At 42.6% G+C, this 25590-nt stretch overlaps 1 protein-coding gene across 1 annotated transcript in view; it reads right to left on the bottom strand.

Moving 5' to 3' along the window:
* LOC128661759 (microtubule-actin cross-linking factor 1, isoforms 6/7-like) overlaps window positions 1–25590 on the bottom strand; it is a 253447-nt gene that overhangs the window by 5223 nt on the left and 222634 nt on the right. Inside the window, exons 19-21 of the mRNA XM_053715979.1 lie at window positions 18743–18912; window positions 8834–8996; window positions 5069–5223 (exon numbers count right to left, since the gene is read on the bottom strand). Of these exons, the coding sequence (XP_053571954.1) occupies window positions 5069–5223; window positions 8834–8996; window positions 18743–18912 (488 nt within the window). The remainder of the gene's footprint in view (window positions 1–5068; window positions 5224–8833; window positions 8997–18742; window positions 18913–25590) is intronic.

Here is a 25590-nt window from a genome sequence, read left to right as displayed (position 1 = left end):
ACAGGAAAAGTAAGAATACACGGAGGAGCGTTTTTTATACATAAAGGTACTGTGTGACATCTCTAATTGGGAACTTTTAAAGGATACACAAAAAAGGAAAGACGGTGGGTAAACACCTGCTAGGAAAAGCCCTCTAATTAAAGCTTGCAACACTGTGTTTAATAAGACACACAGCATTTTGAAAAACACTTATTACAGACTATCAATACAGAAAAGGCTTATCATTCGCCTAGATTTAGAGTTCTGCTTGGCTGATTGGCTGATCCATCAGCCAATCAGAATTTTCCTACCTTAATTCTGATTGGCTGATAGAATCCTATCAGCCAATTGGAATTCGAGGGACGCCATCTTGGATGATGTAATTTAAAGGAACGGTCATTCGGGATGAAGATGGATCCGGAAGAAAGAAGATTGAAGATGCCGCTTGATAGAAGACTTCAACCGCATGATGGATCTCTTCTGCCCCCGCTTGGATCAAGACTTCAACCGGATGATGGATCTCTTCAGCCCCCGCTTGGATCAAGACTTCAGCCAGATGATGGATCTCTTCAGCCCCCGCTTGAATCAAGACTTCAGCCGGATGATGGACCTCTTCAGCCCCCGCTTGGGCTTGGATGAAGATTTCGGAGCCTCTTCTGGACGGATCGGTGATACCCGGCGTGGTGAAGATAAGGTAGGGAGATCTTCAGGGGCTTAGTGTTAGATTTATTTAAGGGGGGTTTGGGTTAGATTAGGGGTATGTGGGTGGTGGGTTGTAATGTTGGGGGGATATTGTATGGTTTTTTTTACAGGCAAAAGAGCAGAATTCTTTGGGGCATGCCCCGCAAAAGGCCCTTTTAAGAGAATAGGGTAGGGCATTTTTTTATTTTGGGGGGCTTTGTTATTTTATTAGGGGGCTTAGAGTAGTTGTAATTAGCTTAAAATTGTTGTAATATTTTTATAATGTTTGTAAATTATTTTTTTATTTTTTGTAACTTAGTTCTTTTTTTATTTTTTGTACTTTAGTTAGTTTATTTAATTGTATTTATTTGTAGGTATTTGTATTTAATTTATTTATTGATAGTGTAGTGTTAGGTTTAATTGTAGATAATTGTAGGTATTTTATTTAATTAATTTATTGATAGTGTAGTGTTAGGTTTAATTGTAGATAATTGTAGGTAGTTTATTTAATTAATTTATTGATAGTGTAGTGTTAGGTTTAATTGTAACTTAGGTTAGGATTTATTTTAAAGGTAATTTGTAATTATTTTAACTAGGTAGTTATTAAATAGTTATTAACTATTTAATAGCTATTGTACCTGGTTAAAATAAATACAAAGTTACCTGTAAAATAAATATTAATCCTAAAATAGCTACAATATAATTATAATTTATATTGTAGCTATATTAGGGTTTATTTTACAGGTAAGTATTTAGCTTTAAATAGGAATCATTTATTTAATAAGAGTTAATTTATTTTGTTAGATAAAAATTATATTAAACTTAGGGGGGGTGTTAGTGTTAGGGTTAGACTTAGCTTTAGGGGTTAATAAATTTATTAGAGTAGCGGTGAGGTCCGGTCGGCAGATTAGGTGTTAATACTTGATGTTAGGTGTCGGTGATGTTAGGGAGGGCAGATTAGGGGTTAATACTATTTATTATAGGGTTATTGAGGCGGGAGTGAGGCGGATTAGGGGTTAATAACTTTATTATAGTAGCGGTGAGGTCTGGTCAGCAGATTAGGGGTTAATAATTGTAGGTAGGTGGCGGTGACGTTGGGGGCGGCAGATTAGGGGTTAATAAATATAATATAGGGGTCGGCGGTGTTAGGGGCAGCAGATTAGGGGTACATAGGGATAATGTAGGTTGCAGCGGTGTACGGAGCGGCAGATTAGGGGTTAATAATAATATGCAGGGGTCAGCGATAGCGGGGTCAGCAGATTAGGGGTTTATAAGTGTAAGGTTAGGGGTGTTTAGACTCGGGGTACATGTTAGGGTGTTAGGTGCAGACTTAGGAAGTATTTCCCCATAGGAAACAATGGGACTGCATTAGGAGCTGAACGCTGCTTTTTTGCAGGTGTTAGATTTTTTTTCAGCTCAAACGGCCCCATTGTTTCCTATGGGGGAATCGTGCACGAGCACGTTTTTGAAGCTGGCCGCGTCCATAAGCACCGCTGGTATTTAGAGTTACAGTGGCGGTAAATTATGCTCTACGCTCCCTTTTTGGAGCCTAACGCAGCCCTTCTGTGAACTCTAAATACCAGCTGTATTTAAAAGGTGTGGGGGGAAAAAAACACGCGTAGCTAACGCACCCCTTTGGCCGCAGAACTCTAAATCTAGCGGTAAAAGATTAACACTTTCATTAACACTTTCACTTTCTACGCAGCACACATTGTATTATCACTGCAAAGATAGAAGATTATTATACTAATTTATTTTATCATCACACCTTGAACCTCATATTATTGGTATTGTCTACCCCAACTAAAAGATAGAAGATTATTATATTATATTATATTATTTTATTTTATCATCACACCTCATATAAGATTTAATATTGGTATTCTCTACCCCAACTAAATATAAATTAATGCAAAGGTCTTAGTTATATACATTTCCAGATTGCGGTTCATCGCCCCTTCCTAACCCACTATAATCTCTTTTTTGTGTCTGTAAACAAACTCTGTATGTATGTGTGTGTGTGTGTGTGTGTGTGTGTGTGTGTGTGTGTGTGACAAGGGATATATATTTGTATGTGTGTGACAGGATCTGTATGTGTGTGTGAGTGTGTGTGACAGGGGATATATATGTGTATGTGTGTGTGTGACAGGATCTATATGTGTGTGTCTGTGAAACAAAATATGTATGTATGTGTGTGACAGGGGATATATGTGTGTGTGTGTGTGACAGGATCTGTATGTATGTTTGTGCATGACAGGATCTTTATGTATGTGTGTGTGTGTGACAGGATCTGTATGTATGTGTGTGCATGACAGGATCTTTATGTATGTGTGTGTGTGTGACAGGATCTGTATGTGTGTGTCTGTGAAACAAAATCTATATGTATGTGTATGACAGGGGATATGTGTGTGTGTGTGTGACAGGAGCTGTATGTATGTGTATGTGTGTGTGACAGGTCACAGGATCTGTATGTATGTGTGCGCATGACAGGATCTTTATGTATGTGTGTGTGTGTGTGTGTGACAGGATCTGTATGTATGTGTGTGTGTGTGACAGGATCTTTATGTATGTGTGTGACAGGATCTGTATGTATGTGTGTGTGTGTGTGTGACAGGATCTTTACAGTATATATGTGTGTGACAGGATCTCTATGTATGTGTGTGTGTGTGCACATATATATATATGTGTGTAAGAGAGAGAGAGAGACAAGGTATATATGTGTGTATGTATATGTGTGTGTGAGATAACATCTGTATGTATGTGTGTGTGACAGGGGATATATACATATGTGTGTGTGTGTGAGAGAGAGAGACAGGATCTGTATGTATGTGTGTGCATGACACAACATCTGTATGTGTGTGTATGTGACAGGGGATATATATGTGTGTGTGTGTGTGTGTGTATGGCAGGATCTGTATGTATATATGTGTGTGTATGTGACAACATATGTATGTGTGTGTGTGACAGGGGATATATATATATGTGTGTGTGTGTGTGTGTTTGCATGTGTGTATATGTGTGTGTGCATATGTGTGTGTTTGTCTTAATGCGTGTATAATATATATGTGTGTGTCTCTATGCGTGTATATGTGTGTGTGTCTGCATGTGTGTATATGTGTGTGTGTCTGCATGTGTGTATGTGTGTGTGTACTGTATATGAGTATGTCTGCATGTGTGTATGTGTATGTGTGTATATGTGTGTGTATATGTGTGTGTGTCTGCGTGTGTGTGTGTGTGTATGTGTGTGTGTCTGCATGTGTGTATATGTGTGTGTGTCTGCATGTGTGTATGTGTGTGTGTACTGTATATGAGTATGTCTGCATGTGTGTATGTGTATGTGTGTATATGTGTGTGTATATGTGTGTGTGTCTGCGTGTGTGTGTGTGTGTATGTGTGTGTGTCTGCATGATTGTATGTGTGTGTGTGTATATGTGTGTGTGTCTGCGTGTGTGTGTGTATGCGTGTGTGTCTGCATGATTGTATGTGTGTGTGTATATGTGTGTGTCTCTGCATGTGTGTATGTGTGTGTATATGTGTGTGTGTAAATGTGTGTGTCTCTGCATGTGTGTATGTGTGTGTATATGTGTGTGTGTAAATGTGTGTGTCTGCATGATTGTATGTGTGTGTATATATGTGTGTGTGTCTGCATGATTGTATGTGTGTGTGTATATATATGTGTGTGTGTCTGCGTGTGTGTGTATATATATGTGTGTGTGTCTGCATGTGTGTGTATATGTGTGTGTGTATATATATGTGTGTGTGTCTGCATGTGTGTATATATGTGTGTGTGTCTGCATGATTGTATGTGTGTGTGTATATATATGTGTGTGTGTCTGCGTGTGTGTGTATATATATGTGTGTGTGTCTGCATGTGTGTGTATATGTGTGTGTGTATATATATGTGTGTGTGTCTGCATGTGTGTATATATGTGTGTGTGTCTGCATGATTGTATGTGTGTGTGTATATATATATGTGTGTGTGTCTGCGTGTGTGTGTATATATATATGTGTGTGTGTCTGCGTGTGTGTGTATATATATGTGTGTGTGTATATATATGTGTGTGTGTCTGCATGATTGTATGTGTGTGTGTATATATATGTGTGTGTGTCTGCGTGTGTGTGTATATATATGTGTGTGTGTCTGCGTGTGTGTGTATATATATGTGTGTGTGTATATATATGTGTGTGTGTCTGCATGATTGTATGTGTGTGTGTATATGTGTGTGTGTCTGCGTGTATGTGTGTGTGTCTGCATGATTGTATGTGTGTGTGTCTGCATGATTGTATGTGTGTGTATATATGTGTGTGTGTCTGTGCGTGTGTGTGTAAATGTGTGTGTGTAAATGTGTGTGCTTGCGTGTAAGTATTATTGTTCTCACACATTGTGTGATTAGTTCTGCTACCTTACCTCAGCCTGTATCTGGTCTGCGTCCACTCCTCTCCTCAGAGGGTCTCTGGTGGGATGCAGGGCACTCACAAACTCATAATAGTCAATGAAACCATCTCCATTGATGTCAAAAATACTGGCCACAGCATTCATCTCCAGAGAGTTAGTTGGGAACCCTGTGTAGGGAGTGATGTGTTAGACACTGTAATTCTACTAACAGACACTGCATGTTACAGAGAATGATTGTAAAGGAGCAGAGCAAAGCTATACGTGTTCTAAACACTGCAGAAGTAAAGCATAGACTGTTCTACAGTAAAGCACCGACACCTAAATTATGAGTTTTGTGCTAAACAGGGTGCGAAGCGAAAGCAACAAAAGTTGCGTTATTTTACCCCCCCATAGCGCTGCCATTACAAGTTACTAAAAAGCCTCCTTGTGCGTGCGATATGGTGGCGTTAAGCTCCATACCGCACAAAAGCCAAGTGCTGCTTTGACGTGCTCGTGCACGCTTTCCCACATAGACATCAATGGGGAGAGAGTGTTAGAAAAAAACTAACATCTGAAGTGCGGAATGGTGATCGCCGTAACGCAACCCCATTGATGTCTATGGGGGAAAGTTTAAACCTAACACCCAACATAAACCCCAAGTCTAAACACCCCTAATCTGCTGCCCCCGACATCGCCACCACTAAAATAAATTATTAACCCCTAATCTGCCGCCCCCGACATCGCCACCACTAAAATAAAGTTATTAACCCTTAATCCTCTGGGCTCCCACATCTCCGCCACTAAATAAACCTATTAACCCCTAAACTACCGACCCCCCACATTGCAAAACATTAATTAAAATATTAACCCCTAAAACCTAACACCCCCGAACTTTAAATGAAAATTACTTTTTAAATCTAAATTACAACTAAAAAAAACAACAATTACACCTAATCTAATAGCCCTATAAAAATAAAAAAGCCCCCCCAAAATAAAAACACCCCAAAAAATTAAAAACAAACTTATACTAACCCCAGAAGATCTACTCACGGTTTCTGAAGTCCGGACATCCAGCGGTGAGGTCTTTATCCATCCCGAGGGCGTCTTCTATCTTCATCCCGGCGGCGCGGGGCGGAGCCATCCTGGAAGCCGATGCCACTCTGCGCAGAGCGTGCTATTTATACGGTTGCCGCCTTACACTGAAGTTGAATACAAGGTAGCCGTTTCAAAATGGCGTCCCTTGCATTCCTCAAATTCAAATCAGCCAATAGGATGAGAGGTTCTGAAATCCTATTTGCTGTTCAAATCAGACAATAGGATTTCAGAAGCTCTCATCCTATTGGCTGATTTGAATTTGAAGAATCAAATCAGCCAATAGGAATGCAAGGTACGCCATTTTGAAACGGCTAACTTGCATTGAAGCTTCAGTGTACGGCAGGGACCGTATGAAGAGGACGCTCCATGCTGGATGTCCTTGCTGCTCCGCTCCGCGCCACGCCACCGGGATGAAGATAGAAGACGCCCCCATGATGGATGAAGATGTCACCGCCTGGATGTAGACTTCTCGCCACCTGGATGGATATGGATGTCCAGACTTCAGGAACCGTGAGTAAATATTCTGGGGTTAGAGTTAGGTATGTTTATTATTTTTTTGGGCTGTTTTTTTTTTTCAGATTAAGGTAAGGGCAATGAAAAAGTGCTGAATGCCTTTTTATGGGCAATGCCCATACAAATGCCCCTTTAGGGGCAATGGGTAGCTTAGGGGTTTTTTTAGAGTTAGGTTTTTTATTTTGGGGGTTGGTTGGGTGGTCGGTTTTACTGTTGGGGGGACTTTGTATTTTTTTACAGGTAAAAGAGCTGTTTAACTTAGGGCAATGCCCTACAAAAGGCCCTTTTAAGGGCTATTGGTAGTTTATTATAGACTATGGGTGCTTTTATTTTGTGGGGGCTTTTTTATTTTTATAGGGCTATTAACTTTGGTGTAATTGTTTTTATTTTTGATAATTTTGTTTATTATTTGTTGTAAACAGTGTTTTTTATTTTTTGTAATTTAGTGTTTAAAATTTTTGTAATTTTAGATTTTTAATTTTTTTTCTCATAGGGTTAGGTTTTTTAAAATTTGTAATTTATCTTTTTTAATTGGTACTATTTTTTATTTTATTAGAATAGTAAGGTTAGGTTAATTTATAGTTTAATGGTAGGTTTATTTTTATTTCACAGATAAGTTTTTATTTATTTAAATATAGTTATATTGTAATTGTAATTTAAAGTTAGGGGGGTTTAGGGGTTAACAGTTTAATTTAGTGTTTTGCAATGTGGGCGCACGGCGTTTTAGGGGTTAATAGGTTTAGTTAGCTGTGAAGATGTGGTAGGTCGGAGGTTTAGGGGTTAATAACTTTATTATAGTGTTGGCGATGTCAGGGAGTGGCAGATTAGGGGTTAATAGCATTATTATAGTGGCGATGATGTTGGGGCGGCAGATTAGGGGTTAATAAATTTATTTAATTGTCGCAATGTGGGTGGGCGGTGGATTAGGGGTTAATACGTTTAATATAGTGTCTGCTATGTCAGGGAGCGGCAGATTAGGGTTTAATAGCTTTATTATACTGTTGGCGATGTCGGGCGGCAGATTAGGGGTTAATACATTTATTTGATAGTCGTGATGTGGGTGGGTGGCAGATTAGGGGTTAATAAGTTTTAAATAGTGTTTGGATGCAGGAGGGCGGCAGTTTAGGGGTTAATAGGTAGTTTATGAGTGTTAGTGTACTTTGTAACACTTTAGTTATGAGTTTTGTGAAACATTTTCGTTACACAAAATCCATAACTACTGCTCTCAGATAGTGGTATGGATCGTGTCGGTATAGGCTGTAACGCAAGCATTTTAGCCTCACCGCACAACCTGTAATACCGGTGCTATGAAAATCCCACACAAAAACGTAATTTTTTGAGTGCGGAATGGACGTTGCATTACAGGCTAAAATGCTTGCGGTATCGCTATACAGACACGACTTCCAATAATGCGTTACTGCCATTACGCTGGAATTGCTATTTTTTCAGTGTTAAAAGTCATACCGCAAAACTTGTAATCTGCTGTCAGTTTGTTAATTGCTCTCATTATACAAGCCCCACTGGTGCTTTGAGCAGCTGCAGTAATAAAGATGATGGTGCACTGAGAATATCTAGCTATGCTTCACATGCACGTGCAGAGAAAAATGCTAACACTAATACAGTGATAACTTACTAGAAACAATTTTGCCAAATCATGTATATTGCAAATTTGTTTCTATTCAAAGATGTAATTCATCTATGTGTATTTACATTTTGTCAGGAATGTCCCTTTAAGATGAAGCTGTTTAAACTGATTTAGAAACTAAAAGGAAGTGTATGTTTGTGCACAACTGATCCCTAGGGATATATACTCATTGGCTGATTAGGGCAGTTCCCTCAGCTCCGTTAGTGACACATTCCTCAAACATAAAACCAAAACTATTGTCAGCAAATATAACAGATATTAAAATATCATCTTTCTGGCACAGCAAATAAATAATGATTTTATGTCTCTTTCTGACACAGTCTGAAGCCATCACAGCACAATAAATATAAGTAACGCGTTGTGATAGGGAAAAAGCAAAATGGTGCATAAGGTATGTAACAAAATTAAATTCCACCCCCATATGCATTAGAATTCCAAGCTAACAGCACCCTATGACATCTTCACTACACCAGAACATCATGTTGGTCACCCTGCAACACCTAGAGTCCCCCCTGACCTTGTGACATGCTATCTGGGCTACTCACTGGAAGACAACACACTGTCCATGAACTCCCTCTGGGTGATTCTGCCATCCTGGTCTCGGTCAATACCACGGAACACGTCCAAGATACGGGATTTCATCTGTCCAATCCACTGCATGTATCTCTTCCTCCAGACAGCAAAATCAAAATGAGCGAATTCCTGCAACTGTAAAGACACAACCATGTATGAGAGAACTCTGAAGGCAGGGTGCTGTAGTGCCAGCGGGGCGGGGGATCTGGCTAAAAAAAGAAGGATCAGGGCATAGGAAGGAATCAGGGTGCACAGTCTGGGGACTTAAGAAAGGGTGGGAATTGGGGTGCAGGCGAAGGCAATGAAGGTTCAAAAAGGGAGCAACTGTATGTAGTAGGAATTATGGGCAGTCAGGTGGCAGCATAATGTTGCCGTTTGCCGTATAATATTGCCAATAGATGTATAATATTGCCAATAGATGTATAATGTTGCCGTTTGCCGTATAATATTGTCAATAGATGTATAATGTTGCCGTTTGCCGTATAATATTGCCAATAGATGTATAATGTTGCCTACAGCTGTATAATGGCTAGAAGTTAAAAAAAATTATGCTTACCTGATAAATTATTTTCTTTCCTGGCATGGTAAGTCCACAAATCCATTCTAATTTCTAGTGGGAATTCAACTCCTGGCCATCAGGAGGAGGCAAAGAACACCAAAGCAATGCTTTAAGTATCCCTCCTGCTTCCCATAACCTCCAGTCATTCAGCCAAGGGAATATGGAAAGGGAATAGGACACAAAGGGTATAGAGGTGCCTGAAGTTTAGAAAAAAATGACAAACAAAAATAATAAGCCGTCTTGATTTTACTCTCCATGCCAGGAAAGAAAAGAAATAAACAGGTAAGCATATTTTTTTTTTCCAGTGGCATAAAGATTCCACAAATTCATTCTAATTACTAGTGGAAACCAATACCCAAGCTAGAGGACACAGAATGGAAAGGGAGGGAGAAACAAGACAGACAGACCTTAACTGAGGGCACCACTGCTTGAAGAACCTTTCTCCCAAAGGAAGCCTCAGCTGAGGCAAAAACATTGAATTTGTAAAATTTAGAGAAAGTATGCAACGAAGACCCAAGTGGCCACCTTGAAAATTTGCTCAACAGAAGCTTCGTTTTTAAAGGCCCAGGAAGAAGAAACAGCCCTAGTTGAATAAGCCGTAATCGTCTCAGGAGGCCGTTGTCCAGCTGACTCATAAGCCAATCGAATGACACTCCTCAACCAAAAGGAAAAAGTTGTTGACGTGGCCTTCTGGCCCTTATGTTTGCCAGCAAATACTACAAAAAGGGCAGAAGATTGCCGAAAATCCTTGGTAGCCTGGAGATAGAATTTTAGAGTACAAACTACATCCAGACAGAATGAAGGAACGTCAATTTCTTGATTTGATATTGCGATCCGAAACCACCTTAGGAAGAAATCCCAATTTAGTACGAAGGACCACCTTATCCGCATGGAAAATAAGATAAGAGGGATCACACTCTAGAGCCAAAAGTTCTGAGACTCTATGAGCAGAAGAAATGGCTAATGAAAACAAATGTTTCCAAGACAACAATTTAAAATCAACAGAATGCATAGGCTCAAAAGGAGCCTGCTACAAAACCCGAAGAACAAGATTAAGGTTTCAAGGTAGAGCAACAGGTTTGAACACAGGCCTGAAATCTGACCCTTCAGGGAACTTACTGACAAACCCTTTTCCAGACCCTCCTGGAGAAAGGACAGAATACGGGGGACTCTAACTTTACGCCAAGAAAAACCCTGAGATTTGCACCAGTAAAGGTATGTGTGCCAAACTTATGCTATATCCTGCGATCCTGCGAGTTACCGTCTTATGAGCCTGGATCAAGGTGTCAATAACCTTTTCAGAAAAACCTTGTCTAGCCAAGACTAGGCGTTCAATCTCCACGCAGTCAGCTTCAGAGAATCTAGATTTTTATGAGGAAAAGGATCTTAAAGTAGAAGGTCCTTCCTCAGCGGTAACTTTCACAGGAGAGAGGACGACATCTTCACCAGGTCCGCAAACCAAATTCCGCAAGGCCAAACTGGAGCAATTATAATCACTGAAGCCTGCTCCTGTTTGATACGGGCTATCACCGAGGAAGGAGGGCAAACGGTGGAAACAGGTCAATCAGACCTTGAAGTTTAGATGAGACGCCATCAAGTCCGACTCCGGAACCCCCCACCTGAGGGTTATCATTGAGAAAACCTCTGGATGAAGATCCCACTTCCCTGGGTGAAACGTCTGCCTGCTCAGTTGTCCACAACTGGGATGTGAATGGCAGAAATGTGGCAGCTGTGAGACTCCGCCCACCGAAGGATGCAAGTCACCTCCCTCATAGCTAAGGAACTCCTTGTTCCTCCCTGATGGTTGATATAAGCCACTGATGTGATGTTGTCCGATTGAAATCTGTCAAATTTAATGCAAAATGTATATAACAAATACAATAAAAGCAAAGGAGGCAGAGTAACTAACCCTGGTTTTCCGTATAGGGGATAGCATCAAATGTTGGAGAAGAACAAGGACTACCTTGCTGACCTCCAACCGCTAACAGCCACCATAACTCTTACTCAAGAGGATTACATGGACACAGCGATACCTCAATCCTTGCTTGCAGGGAAACTACAGATTAAAGGATAAATAATCAGAGCACCTCCTTGATATACGAAGGCAAAGAATGACTGGGGATTATGGGAAGTGGGAGGGATACTTAAAGCTTTGCTGGAGTGTTCTTTTCCTCATCCTGGTGGCCAGGAGTTGAATTCCCACTAATAATTAGAATGGATTTGTGGACTCTCCATGCCATTGGAAAGAAATGTGTCTCTGAGACAACCACATCTCACTACACATGAGGGGGTGAGATAAACTTTTCAGAAGTTTGTAGGTTTCATGTAAAGTTCATAGTTACAGATAACCCCATATTTAAAGTTGCTCAGAAATGGTTACTCCAATAGGTTGTCTCATTATTAACTGGGTAATATATATATAATTTCTCACCACCGGAATTCACAGCACATTGATTGGTTTAGTTGAGTGACAATAAATAATATCACCTGGTGGTCTATGATTATGGCTCCATGCCAAAACGCGTAAATCCAGTCTTTCCCTTCTTTTTTATACCATTTTTTTAACAATACCTTGGAATAAAGGTTTTGCTTTTTAATCTCACCCCCTTGAGTTGCTCCGGATTACCTTTTTTGCCTTAAATAATATCACCTAACTAAGTACCACTCTACTAAACTGTCTGGTCACCTCCTTGTATTTAAGAATAAGGCCCAGTAACGAAATATTGGCTTTGTCAGGGAGTGTATGGATCTTTGGAACACAAATGACAAAGGGTACAAGATACTTTACCATACCCATAATACATGCTGAGAAAGTTAGAAATCTATCGGCTAGATTACGAGTTGTGCGTTAAGGTAAAAAAGCAGCGTTAACAGGTCCTAACGCTGCTTTTTTACGCCCGCTGCTATTACGAGTCTTGCAGGTATAGGTGTACTGTACACTTGCTTGGCCTTACCGCAAACCGACTTACGTAAACTTCGTAAACCCTTATTTCTATGGGACTTCCATAGCGCCAGTATTACAAGTCTGTCCTGGGAGGCCAAAAAGTGAGTGGTACAGCCTCTACCGACAAGATCCATAACATATTAACTCCTAAACCGCCACACTCCCGCCTCACAAACACTAGTTAAATATTATTAAACCCTAATCTGCCGCCCCTAACATCGCCGCTACCTACATTATACTTATTAACCCCTAATCTGCTGCCCCCAACATCGCCTCCACCTACATTATATTTATTAACCCCTAAATCTAAGTCTAACCCTAACACCCCCTAAATCTACATAAAATTACTATCATTACTTAAATTATTCCTATTTAAAACTAAAATACTTACCTATAAAATAAACCCTAAGCTAGCTACAATATAACTAATAGTTACATTGTATCTAGCTTAGGGCTTATTTTTATTTTACAGACAAGTTTGTATTTATTTTAAGTAGGTAGAATAGTTACCTAGCTAAAATAAATACAAATTGACCTGTAAAATAAAACCTAACCTAAGTTACAATAACACCTAACACTACACTATAAGTAAATAAATTCCCTACATTAAATACAATTAAATAAATTAAATTAGCTAAATCACAAAAAAACCCACTAAATTACAGAAAATAAAAAAAAATTACAGATCTTTAAACTAATTACACCTAATCTAATAGCCCTATCAAAATAAAAAAAGCCCCCCCCAAAATAAAAAAAAAACCTAGCCTAAACTAAACTATCAATAGCCCTTAAAAGGGCCTTTTGAGGGGCATTGCCCCAAAGAGATCAGCTCTTTTACCTGTAAAAAAAAAATACAAACAACCCCCATAGTAAAACCCACCACCCACACAACCAACCCCCCAAATAAAAGCCTAACTAAAAACAAATAAGCTCCACATTGCCCTGAAAAGGGCATTTGGATAGGCATTGCTCTTAAAAGGGCATTTAGCTCTATTGCAGGCCCAAAGCCTTAACCCAGTGTTTTTCAACCAGTGTGCCGTGAGAGATCCTCAGGTGTGCTGCGGCAGACTGACAACAGTGCGGGGGTGTCCCTCTTTCAAATTTTGAAATATTGGGAGGTATGTGACTGGCTCATCAGGCATCATTTACAACCATGATTATGATTGTTTGTGAATGAATGTCAATATGTCATGTATAGTTTGTAGGAGGCATGGCATGACAGCACAGTAGAGTGTGAAAATATATATATATACTGTATATATATCCTGTATTAGGCTACAATGTGTGATTTTGTAAAATTTTGGGATGGTGGTGTGCCACAGGATTTTTTAATGTAAAAAACTGTGCCACAGCAAAAAAAAAAGGTTGCAAATCACTGCCTTAACCTATAAAATAAACCCACCCAATACACCCTTAAAAAAATCCTAACACTAACCCCCGAAGATTCACTTACCAGGAGAAGTCTTCAACGAAGCCGGCAGAAGTGGTCCTCCAGACGGGCAGAAGTGGTCCATCAGATGGGCAGAAGTCTTCATCCAGACGGCATCTTCTATCTTCATCCTTCCGGCGCAGAGTGGGTCCATCTTCAAGACATCCGATGCGGAGCATCCTCTTCTTCCGACGGCCTAACAACGAATGAAGGTACCTTTTAAATGACGTCATCCAAGATGGCGTCCCTTAGATTCCAATTGGCTGATAGAATTCTATCAGCCAATCGGAATTAAGGTAGAAAAAATCCTATTGGCTGATTGGATCAGCCAATAGGATTGAGTTTGCATTCCATTGGCTGATTGGAACAGCCAATAGAATGTGAGCTCAATCCTATTGGCTGATCCAATCAGCCAATAGGATTGAAGTTCAATCCTATTGGCTGATCCAATCAGCCAATATGATTTTTTCTACCTTAATTCCGATTGGCTGATAGAATTCTATCAGCCAATCGGAATCTAAGGGACGCCATCTTGGATGACATAATTTAAAGGTACCTTCATTCGTCGTTAGTCCGTCGGAAGAAGAGGATGCTCCGCGTCGGATGTCTTGAAGATGGACCCGCTCCTCGCCGGAAGGATGAAGTTAGAAAATGCTGTCTGCCCATCTGGAGGACCACTTCTGCCCATCTGGAAGACCACTTCTGCCGGCTTCGTTGAGGACATCTTGCCGCTTGGATGAAGATTTCTCCCGGTAAGTGAATCTTCAGGGGTAGTGTTAGGATTTTTTTAAGGGTGTATTAGTTGGGTTTATTTTTAAGGTTAGGGCTTTGGGCCTGCAATAGAGCTAAATGCCCTTTTCAGGGCAATGGGGAGCTTAAGTTTTTTTAGTTAGGCTTTCATTTGAGGGGGTTGGTTGTGTGGGTGGTGGGTTTTACTATTGGGGGGGTGTTTGTATTTTTTTACAGGTAAAAGAGTCGATTTCTTTGGGGCAATGCCCCGCAAAAGGCCCTTTTAAGGGCTATTGATAGTTTAGTTTAGGCTAGGGTTTTTTTTTATTTTGGGGGGGCCTTTTTTTATTTTGATAGGGCTATTAGATTAGGTGTAATTAGTTTAAATATCTTGTAATTTGTTTTTTATTTTCTGTAATTTAGTGTTTTTTGTGATTTAGCTAATTTAATTTAATTTATTTAATTGTATTTAATTTAGGGAATTGATTTAATTGTAGTGTAGTGTTAGGTGTTATTGTAACTTAGGTTAGGTTTTATTTTACAGGTCAATTTGTATTTATTTTAGCTAGGTATTTATTAAATATTTAATAACTATTTGATAACTATTCTACCTAGTTAAAATAAATACAAACTTGCCTGTAAAATAAAAATAAACCCTAAGATAGCTACAATGTAACTCTTAGTTATATTGTAGCTATCTTAGGGTTCATTTTATAGGTATTTAGTTTTAAATAGGAATTATTTAGTTAATGATAGTAATTTTATTTAGATTTATTTAAATTATATTTAAATTAAGGGGTGTTAGGGTTAGGGTTAGACTTAGATTTAGGGGTTAATACATTTAATATAGTGGTGGCGACATTGGGTGCCGTAGATTAGGGGTTAATAAGTGTAGGTAGGTTGCGGCGACATTGGGGGCGGCAGATTAGGGGTTAATAAACATAATGTAGGTGTCGGCGATGTTGGGGGCAGCAGATTAGAGGTTAATAAATATAATGTAGGTGGTGGTAATGTACGGATCGGCAGATTAGGGGTTAATGAGTATAATGTAGGTGGCGGCGATGTTGGGGGCAGCAGATTAGGGGTTAATAAGTATAATGTAGATGTCGGCGGCGGCAGATTAGGGGTTAATAAGTGTAAGATTAGGGGCGTTTAGACTCGGGGTTCATGTTAGGGTGTTAGGTGTAAACATAAAATGTGTTTCCCCATAGGAATCAATGGGGCTGCATTACTTATTGCTTTTTTGCAGATGTTAGACTTTTTCTCAGCCGGCTCTCCCCATTGATGTCTATGGGGAAATCGTTCACGAGCACGTACGACCAGCTCACCGCTGACTTAAGCAGCGCTGGTATTGGAGTGTGATATGGAGCTCAATTTTGCGCTACGCTCACTTCTTGCCTTTTAACGCCGGGTTTGTAAAAACCTGTAATACCAGCGCTGCAGGTAAGTGAGTGGTGAGAGAAAACTGCTCATTAGCACCGCACAGCTCATAACGAGAAACTCGCAATCTAGCCGCATGTCTGTAACTGAATAGAATATGTGCCCCTGTCTATGCTGTCTAATAGAATATGTGCCCCTGTCTTTGCTGTCTAATAGAATGTGTGTGCCTGTCTTTGCTGTCTAATAAAATGTGTGCCCCTGTCTATGCTGTCTAATAGAATGTGTGCTCCTGTCTATGCTGTCTAATAGAATGTGTGCCCCTGTCTATGCTGTCTAATAGAATGTGTGCGCCTGTCTATGCTGTCTAATAGAATATGTGCCCCTGTCTATGCTGTCTAATAGAATGTGTGCGCCTGTCTATGCTGTCTAATAGAATGTGTGCGCCTGTCTATGCTGTCTAATAGAATGTGTGTGCCTGTCTATGCTGTCTAATAGAATGTGTGTGCCTGTCTATGCTGTCTAATAGAATGTGTGCGCCTGTCTATGCTGTCTAATAAAATGTGTGCCCCTGTCTATGCTGTCTAATAGAATGTGTGCGCCTGTCTTTGCTGTCTAATAGAATGTGTGCGCCTGTCTATGCTGTCTAATAGAATGTGTGCCCCTGTCTATGCTGTCTAATAGAATGTGCGCCTGTCTATGCTGTCTAATAGAATGTGTGCGCCTGTCTATGCTGTCTAATAGAATGTGTGTGCCCCTGTCTATGCTGTCTAATAGAATGTGTGCTCCTGTCTTTGCTGTCTAATAAAATGTGTGTGCCCCTGTCTACGCTGTCTAATAGAATATGTGTGTGCCTGTCTTTGCTGTCTAATAGAATATGTGTGTGTCTGTCTTTGCTGTCTAATAGAATGTGTGCGCCTGTCTATGCTGTCTAATAGAATATGTGTGTGCCTGTCTTTGCTGTCTAATAGAATGTGTGCGCCTGTCTTTGCTGTCTAATAGAATGTGTGCGCCTGTCTTTGCTGTCTAATAGAATGTGTGCGCCTGTCTATGCTGTCTAATAGAATGTGTGCCCCTGTCTATGCTGTCTAATAGAATGTGCGCCTGTCTATGCTGTCTAATAGAATGTCTGCGCCTGTCTATGCTGTCTAATAGAATATGTGTGTGCCTGTCTTTGCTGTCTAATAGAATGTCTGCGCCTGTCTTTGCTGTCTAATAGAATGTGTGCTCCTGTCTATGCTGTCTAATAGAATGTGTGCTCCTGTCTATGCTGTCTAATAGAATGTGCGCCTGTCTATGCTGTCTAATAGAATGTGCGCCTGTCTATGCTGTCTAATAGAATGTGCGCCTGTCTATGCTGTCTAATAGAATATGTGCCCCTGTCTTTGCTGTCTAATAAAATGTGTGCGCCTGTCTTTGCTGTCTAATAGAATGTGTGCGCCTGTCTTTGCTGTCTAATAGAATGTGTGCTCCTGTCTATGCTGTCTAATAGAATGTGTGCTCCTGTCTATGCTGTCTAATAGAATGTGTGCTCCTGTCTATGCTGTCTAATAGAATATGTGCGCCTGTCTATGCTGTCTAATAGAATATGTGCCCCTGTCTATGCTGTCTAATAGAATGTGTGCGCCTGTCTATGCTGTCTAATAGTATGTATGTGCCCCTGTCTATGCTGTCTAATAGAATGTGTGCCCCTGTCTATGCTGTCTAATAGTATGTATGTGCCCCTGTCTATGCTGTCTAATAGAATGTGTGCACCTGTCTCTGCTGTCTAATAGAATGTGTGTCCCTATCTCTGCTGTCTAATAGTATGTATGTGTCTGTCTCTCCTGTCTAATAGAATATGTGACTGTCTCTGCTATCTACTAGAATGTGTGCACCTGTCTATGCTGGCTAATAGAATGTGTGCACCTGTCTCTGCTGTCTAATAGAATGTGTGCGTCTGTCTCTGCTATCTAATAGAATATGTGACTGTCTCTGCTGTCTAATAGAATGTGTGCCCCTATCTATGCTGTCTAATAGTATGTATGTGCCCCTGTCTCTGCTGTCTAATAGAATATGTGACTGTCACTGCTGGCTAATAGAATGTGTGCCCCTGTCTCTGCTGGCTAATAGAATATGTGACTGTCTCTGCTGTCTAATAGAATGCATCCATCTGTCTCTGCTGTCTAATAGAATGCGTGTCCCTGTCTGGGCTGTCTAATAGAATATGTGACTGTCTCTGCTGTCTAATAGAATGTGTGTCCCTGTCTGGGCTGTCTAATAGAATATGTGACTGTCTCTGCTGTCTAATAGAATATGTGACTGTCTCTGCTGTCTAATAGAATGTGTGTCCCTGTCTGGGCTGTCTAATAGAATATGTGACTGTTTCTGCTGTCTAATAGAATATGTGACTGTCTCTGCTGTCTAATAGAATATGTGACTGTCTCTGCTGTCTAATAGAATGTGTGCACCTGTCTATGCTGTCTAATAGAATGTGTGTCCCTGTCTCTGCTTTCTAATAGAATACGTGACTGTCTCTGCTGTCTAATAGAATGTGTGCCCCTGTCTCTGCTGTCTAATAGAATATGTGACTGTCTCTGCCGTCTAATAGAATGTGTGCCCCTGTCTCTGCTATCTAATAGAATGCATCCATCTGTCTCTGCTGTCTAATAGAATATGTGACTGTCTCTGCTGTCTAATAGAATATGTGACTGTCTCTGCCATCTAATAGAATATGTGACTGTCTCTGTCGTCTAATAGAATGCATCCATCTGTCTCTGCTGTCTAACAGAATATGTGACTGTCTATGCTCTCTAATAGAAAGTGTGCCTCTCTCTACAGTCTATTAGACTCACTGTACTCACCTCCTGCAGTCTCTGCTGGGCACTTTGCAGTCGGCACTGCCGGTCCAGGGCCAGGAACCACAGCTGCTGCCAGCGGTTCAGAAGTTGAGCCATGTGAGGGGTATGAGGGGCAAGGTCCATCAGGGGCACTGTTGTTCCTGCCTGAGGAGACTTTAAGGAGTTTTGTCTTTCTAAAAAAGATGCTGCAGTTAGACCTTATTGTGCCTTTCTGGTGTGAATGACAATGAGGAATAGAGAAAGGGAGAGACTAACTGGCAAATACAGAGAAATACCCAAAAATGTAAAACAACATTCAGTAAGCTTAGCAGGGACAGTCTGATCTGAGCAGTGACAGTCTGAGTTGGGCAGTGACAGTCTAATCTGGGCAGGGACAGTCTGAGTTGGGCAGTGACAGTCTAATCTGGGCAGTGACAGTCTGAGTTGGGCAGTGACAGTCTAATCTGGGTAGTGACAGTCTGAGTTGGGCAGTGACAGTCTAATCTGGGTAGTGACAGTCTGAGTTGGGCAGGGACAGTCTGATCTGAGCAGTGACAATCTAATCTGGGTAGTGACAGTCTGAGTTGGGCAGTGACAGTCTAATCTGGGTAGTGACAGTCTGAGTTGGGCAGTGACAGTCTAATCTGGGTAGTGACAGTCTGAGTTGGGCAGGGACAGTCTGATCTGAGCAGTGACAATCTAATCTGGGTAGTGACAGTCTGAGTTGGGCAGTGACAGTCTGAGTTGGGCAGTGACAGTCTAATCTGGGCAGTGACAGTCTAATCTGGGCAGTGACAGTCTAATCTGGGCAGTGACAGTCTAATCTGGGCAGTGACAGTCTGAGTTGGGCAGTGACAGTCTAATCTGGGCAGTGACAGTCTAATCTGGGCAGTGACAGTCTGAGTTGGGCAGTGACAGTCTAATCTGGGCAGTGACAGTCTGAGTTGGGCAGTGACAGTCTAATCTGGGCAGTGACAGTCTGAGTTGGGCAGTGACAGTCTAATCTGGGCAGTGACAGTCTGAGTTGGGCAGCAACAGTCTAGTCTGGGCAGGGACAGTCTGAGTTGGGCAGTGACAGTCTGAGTTGGGCAGCAACAGTCTGAGTTGGGCAGCAACAGTCTGAGTTGGGCAGCAACAGTCTGAGTTGGGCAGCAACAGTCTTATCTGGGCAGTGACAGTCTGAGTTGGGCAGCTACAGTCTAGTCTGGGCAGGGACAGTCTGAGTTGGGCAGTGACAGTCTGAGTTTGGCAGCAACAGTCTTATCTGGGCAGCTACAGTCTGAGATGGGCAGCTACAGTCTGAGATGGGCAGCTACAGTCTGAGTTGGGCAGTGACAGTCTGAGTTGGGCAGTGACAGTCTGAGTTGGGCAGTGACAGTCTAATCTGGGCAGTGACAGTCTAATCTGCACTTCATGATCTTTCTGACAATAATTTATAACATGTAACATCACTACACCACTGTAATCCTAACACCTAATGCTCTAAACAGTTACACAGTTGTCAGATTCACAACTTCAGACCCTGTCCTACCTCTAATTTCTCATGCCCTGATGTGTCCACCTCTCATGTCAGTTAACCACTGCCTGTCCTACATCTAATTTCTCATGCCCTGAGGTATCCACCTCTCATGTCAGTTAACCACTGCCTGTCCTACATCTAATTTCTCATGCCCTGATGTGTCCACCTCTCATGTCAGTTAACCACTGCCTGTCCTACATCTAATTTCTCATGCCCTGATGTGTCCACCTCTCATGTCAGTTAACCACTGCCTGTCCTACATCTAATTTCTCATGCCCTGAGGTATCCACCTCTCATGTCAGTTAACCACTGCCTGTCCTACATCTAATTTCTCATGCCCTGATGTGTCCACCTCTCATGTCAGTTAACCACTGCCTGTCCTACATCTAATTTCTCATGCCCTGAGGTATCCACCTCTCATGTCAGTTAACCACTGCCTGTCCTACATCTAATTTCTCATGCCCTGATGTGTCCACCTCTCATGTCAGTTAACCACTGCCTGTCCTACATCTAATTTCTCATGCCCTGATGTGTCCACCTCTCATGTCAGTTAACCACTGCCTGTCCTACATCTAATTTCTCATGCCCTGAGGTATCCACCTCTCATGTCAGTTAACCACTGCCTGTCCTACATCTAATTTCTCATGCCCTGAGGTGTCCACCTCTCATGTCAGTTAACCACTGCCTGTCCTACATCTAATTTCTCATGCCCTGAGGTATCCACCTCTCATGTCAGTTAACCACTGCCTGTCCTACATCTAATTTCTCATGCCCTGATGTGTCCACCTCTCATGTCAGTTAACCACTGCCTGTCCTACATCTAATTTCTCATGCCCTGATGTGACCACCTCTCATGTCAGTTAACCACTGCCTGTCCTACATCTAATTTCTCATGCCCTGAGGTATCCACCTCTCATGTCAGTTAACCACTGCCTATCCTACATCTAATTTCTCATGCCCTGATGTGTCCACCTCTCATGTCAGTTAACCACTGCCTGTCCTACATCTAATTTCTCATGCCCTGATGTGTCCACCTCTCATGTCAGTTAACCACTGCCTGTCCTACCTTTAGACTCTCATGCCCTGAGGTATCCACATCTCATGTCAGTTAACCACTGCCTGTCCTACCTCTAGACTCTCATGCCCTGAGGTATCCACATCTCATATCAGTTAACCACTGCCTGTCCTACCTCTAATTTATCATGCCCTGAGGTATCCACCTCTCATGTCAGTTAACCACTGCCTGTCCTATCTCTAGTCTCTCATGCCCTGAGGTGTCCACCTCTCATATCAGTTAACCACTGCCTGTCCTACCTCTAGTCTCTCATGCCCTGAGGTATCCACCTCTCATGTTAGTTAACCACTGCCTGTCCTACCTCTAGACTCTCATGCCCTGAGGTATCCACCTCTCATGTCAGTTAACCACTGCCTGTCCTACCTCTAGTCTCTCATGCCCTGAGGTATCCACCTCTCATGTCAGTTAACCACTGCCTGTCCTACCTCTAGACTCTCATGCCCTGAGGTATCCACATCTCATATCAGTTAACCACTGCCTGTCCTACCTCTAATTTATCATGCCCTGAGGTATCCACCTCTCATGTCAGTTAACCACTGCCTGTCCTATCTCTAGTCTCTCATGCCCTGAGGTGTCCACCTCTCATATCAGTTAACCACTGCCTGTCCTACCTCTAGTCTCTCATGCCCTGAGGTATCCACCTCTCATGTCAGTTAACCACTGCCTGTCCTACCTCTAGACTCTCATGCCCTGAGGTATCCACATCTCATATCAGTTAACCACTGCCTGTACTACCTCTAATTTCTCATGCCCTTAGGTATCCACCTCTCATGACAGTTAACCACTGCCTGTCCTACCTCTAGTCTCTCATGCCCTGAGGTGTCCACCTCTCATGTCAGTTAACCACTGCCTGTCCTACCTCTAGACTCTCATGTCCTGAGGTGTCCACATCTCATGTCAGTTAACCACTGACTGTCCTACCTCTATACTCCCATGCCCTGAGGTGTCCACCTCTCATATCAGTTAATCACTGCCTGTCCTAACTCTAGTCTCTCATGCCATGAGCAATCCACTTCTCATGTCAGTTAATCACTGCCTGACATGAGAGGTGTCCACCTCTCATGTCAGTTAATCACTGCCTGTCCTACCTCTAGACTCTCATGCCCTGAGGTGTCCACCTCTCATGTCAGTTAACCACTGCCTGTCCTACCTATAGACTCTCATGCCCTAAGGTGTCCACCTCTCATGTTAGTTAACCACTGCCTGTTCTACCTCTAGACTCTCATGCCCTGAGGTGTCCACCTCTCATGTCAGTTAATCACTGCCTGTTCTACCTCTAGTCTCTCATGCCCTGAGGTATCCACCTCTCATGTCAGTTAACCACTGCCTATCCTACCTATAGACTCTCATGCCCTGAGGTGTCCACCTCTCACGTCAGTTAACTACTGCCTGTCCTATCTCTAGTCTCTCATGCCCTGAGGTATCCACCTCTCATGTCAGTTAACCACTGCCTGTCCTATCTCTAGTCTCTAATGCCCTGAGGTATCCACCTCTCATGTCAGTTAACCACTGCCTGTCCTACCTCTAGTCTCTCATGCCCTGAGGTATCCACCTCTCATGTCAGTTAACCACTGCCTGTCCTACCTCTAGACTCTCATGCCCTGAGGTATCCACATCTCATATCAGTTAACCACTGCCTGTCCTACCTCTAATTTATCATGCCCTGAGGTATCCACCTCTCATGTCAGTTAACCACTGCCTGTCCTATCTCTAGTCTCTCATGCCCTGAGGTGTCCACCTCTCATATCAGTTAACCACTGCCTGTCCTACATCTAATTTCTCATGCCCTGAGGTATCCACCTCTCATGTCAGTTAACCACTGCCTGTCCTACATCTAATTTCTCATGCCCTGATGTGTCCACCTCTCATGTCAGTTAACCACTGCCTGTCCTACATCTAATTTCTCATGCCCTGATGTGTCCACCTCTCATGTCAGTTAACCACTGCCTGTCCTACATCTAATTTCTCATGCCCTGAGGTATCCACCTCTCATGTCAGTTAACCACTGCCTGTCCTACATCTAATTTCTCATGCCCTGATGTGTCCACCTCTCATGTCAGTTAACCACTGCCTGTCCTACATCTAATTTCTCATGCCCTGAGGTATCCACCTCTCATGTCAGTTAACCACTGCCTGTCCTACATCTAATTTCTCATGCCCTGATGTGTCCACCTCTCATGTCAGTTAACCACTGCCTGTCCTACATCTAATTTCTCATGCCCTGATGTGACCACCTCTCATGTCAGTTAACCACTGCCTGTCCTACATCTAATTTCTCATGCCCTGAGGTATCCACCTCTCATGTCAGTTAACCACTGCCTATCCTACATCTAATTTCTCATGCCCTGATGTGTCCACCTCTCATGTCAGTTAACCACTGCCTGTCCTACATCTAATTTCTCATGCCCTGATGTGTCCACCTCTCATGTCAGTTAACCACTGCCTGTCCTACCTTTAGACTCTCATGCCCTGAGGTATCCACATCTCATGTCAGTTAACCACTGCCTGTCCTACCTCTAGACTCTCATGCCCTGAGGTATCCACATCTCATATCAGTTAACCACTGCCTGTCCTACCTCTAATTTATCATGCCCTGAGGTATCCACCTCTCATGTCAGTTAACCACTGCCTGTCCTATCTCTAGTCTCTCATGCCCTGAGGTGTCCACCTCTCATATCAGTTAACCACTGCCTGTCCTACCTCTAGTCTCTCATGCCCTGAGGTATCCACCTCTCATGTCAGTTAACCACTGCCTGTCCTACCTCTAGACTCTCATGCCCTGAGGTATCCACCTCTCATGTCAGTTAACCACTGCCTGTCCTACCTCTAGTCTCTCATGCCCTGAGGTATCCACCTCTCATGTCAGTTAACCACTGCCTGTCCTACCTCTAGACTCTCATGCCCTGAGGTATCCACATCTCATATCAGTTAACCACTGCCTGTCCTACCTCTAATTTATCATGCCCTGAGGTATCCACCTCTCATGTCAGTTAACCACTGCCTGTCCTATCTCTAGTCTCTCATGCCCTGAGGTGTCCACCTCTCATATCAGTTAACCACTGCCTGTCCTACCTCTAGTCTCTCATGCCCTGAGGTATCCACCTCTCATGTCAGTTAACCACTGCCTGTCCTACCTCTAGACTCTCATGCCCTGAGGTATCCACATCTCATATCAGTTAACCACTGCCTGTACTACCTCTAATTTCTCATGCCCTTAGGTATCCACCTCTCATGACAGTTAACCACTGCCTGTCCTACCTCTAGTCTCTCATGCCCTGAGGTGTCCACCTCTCATGTCAGTTAACCACTGCCTGTCCTACCTCTAGACTCTCATGTCCTGAGGTGTCCACATCTCATGTCAGTTAACCACTGACTGTCCTACCTCTATACTCCCATGCCCTGAGGTGTCCACCTCTCATATCAGTTAATCACTGCCTGTCCTAACTCTAGTCTCTCATGCCATGAGCAATCCACTTCTCATGTCAGTTAATCACTGCCTGACATGAGAGGTGTCCACCTCTCATGTCAGTTAATCACTGCCTGTCCTACCTCTAGACTCTCATGCCCTGAGGTGTCCACCTCTCATGTCAGTTAACCACTGCCTGTCCTACCTATAGACTCTCATGCCCTAAGGTGTCCACCTCTCATGTTAGTTAACCACTGCCTGTTCTACCTCTAGACTCTCATGCCCTGAGGTGTCCACCTCTCATGTCAGTTAATCACTGCCTGTTCTACCTCTAGTCTCTCATGCCCTGAGGTATCCACCTCTCATGTCAGTTAACCACTGCCTATCCTACCTATAGACTCTCATGCCCTGAGGTGTCCACCTCTCACGTCAGTTAACTACTGCCTGTCCTATCTCTAGTCTCTCATGCCCTGAGGTATCCACCTCTCATGTCAGTTAACCACTGCCTGTCCTATCTCTAGTCTCTAATGCCCTGAGGTATCCACCTCTCATGTCACTTAATCACTGCATGTCCTACCTCTGGACTCTCATGCCCTGAGGTGTCCACCTCTCATGTCAGTTAACCACTGCCTATCCTACCTCTAGACTCTCATGCCCTGAGGTGTCCACCTCTCATGGTAGTTAACCACTGCCTGTCCTACCTCTAGACTCTCATGCCCTGAGGTGTCCACCTCTCATGTCAGTTAACCACTGCCTATCCTACCTCTAGACTCTCATGCCCTGAGGTGTCCACCTCTCATGTCAGTTAACCACTGCCTGTCCTACCTCTAGACTCTCATGCCCTGAGGTGTCCACCTCTCACGTCAGTTAAC

This window comes from Bombina bombina, chromosome 5 (assembly GCF_027579735.1).
Source record: "Bombina bombina isolate aBomBom1 chromosome 5, aBomBom1.pri, whole genome shotgun sequence".
Classification (NCBI taxonomy): Eukaryota; Metazoa; Chordata; class Amphibia; order Anura; family Bombinatoridae; genus Bombina; species Bombina bombina.
This window is presented reverse-complemented; position numbering and strand designations above follow the sequence as displayed.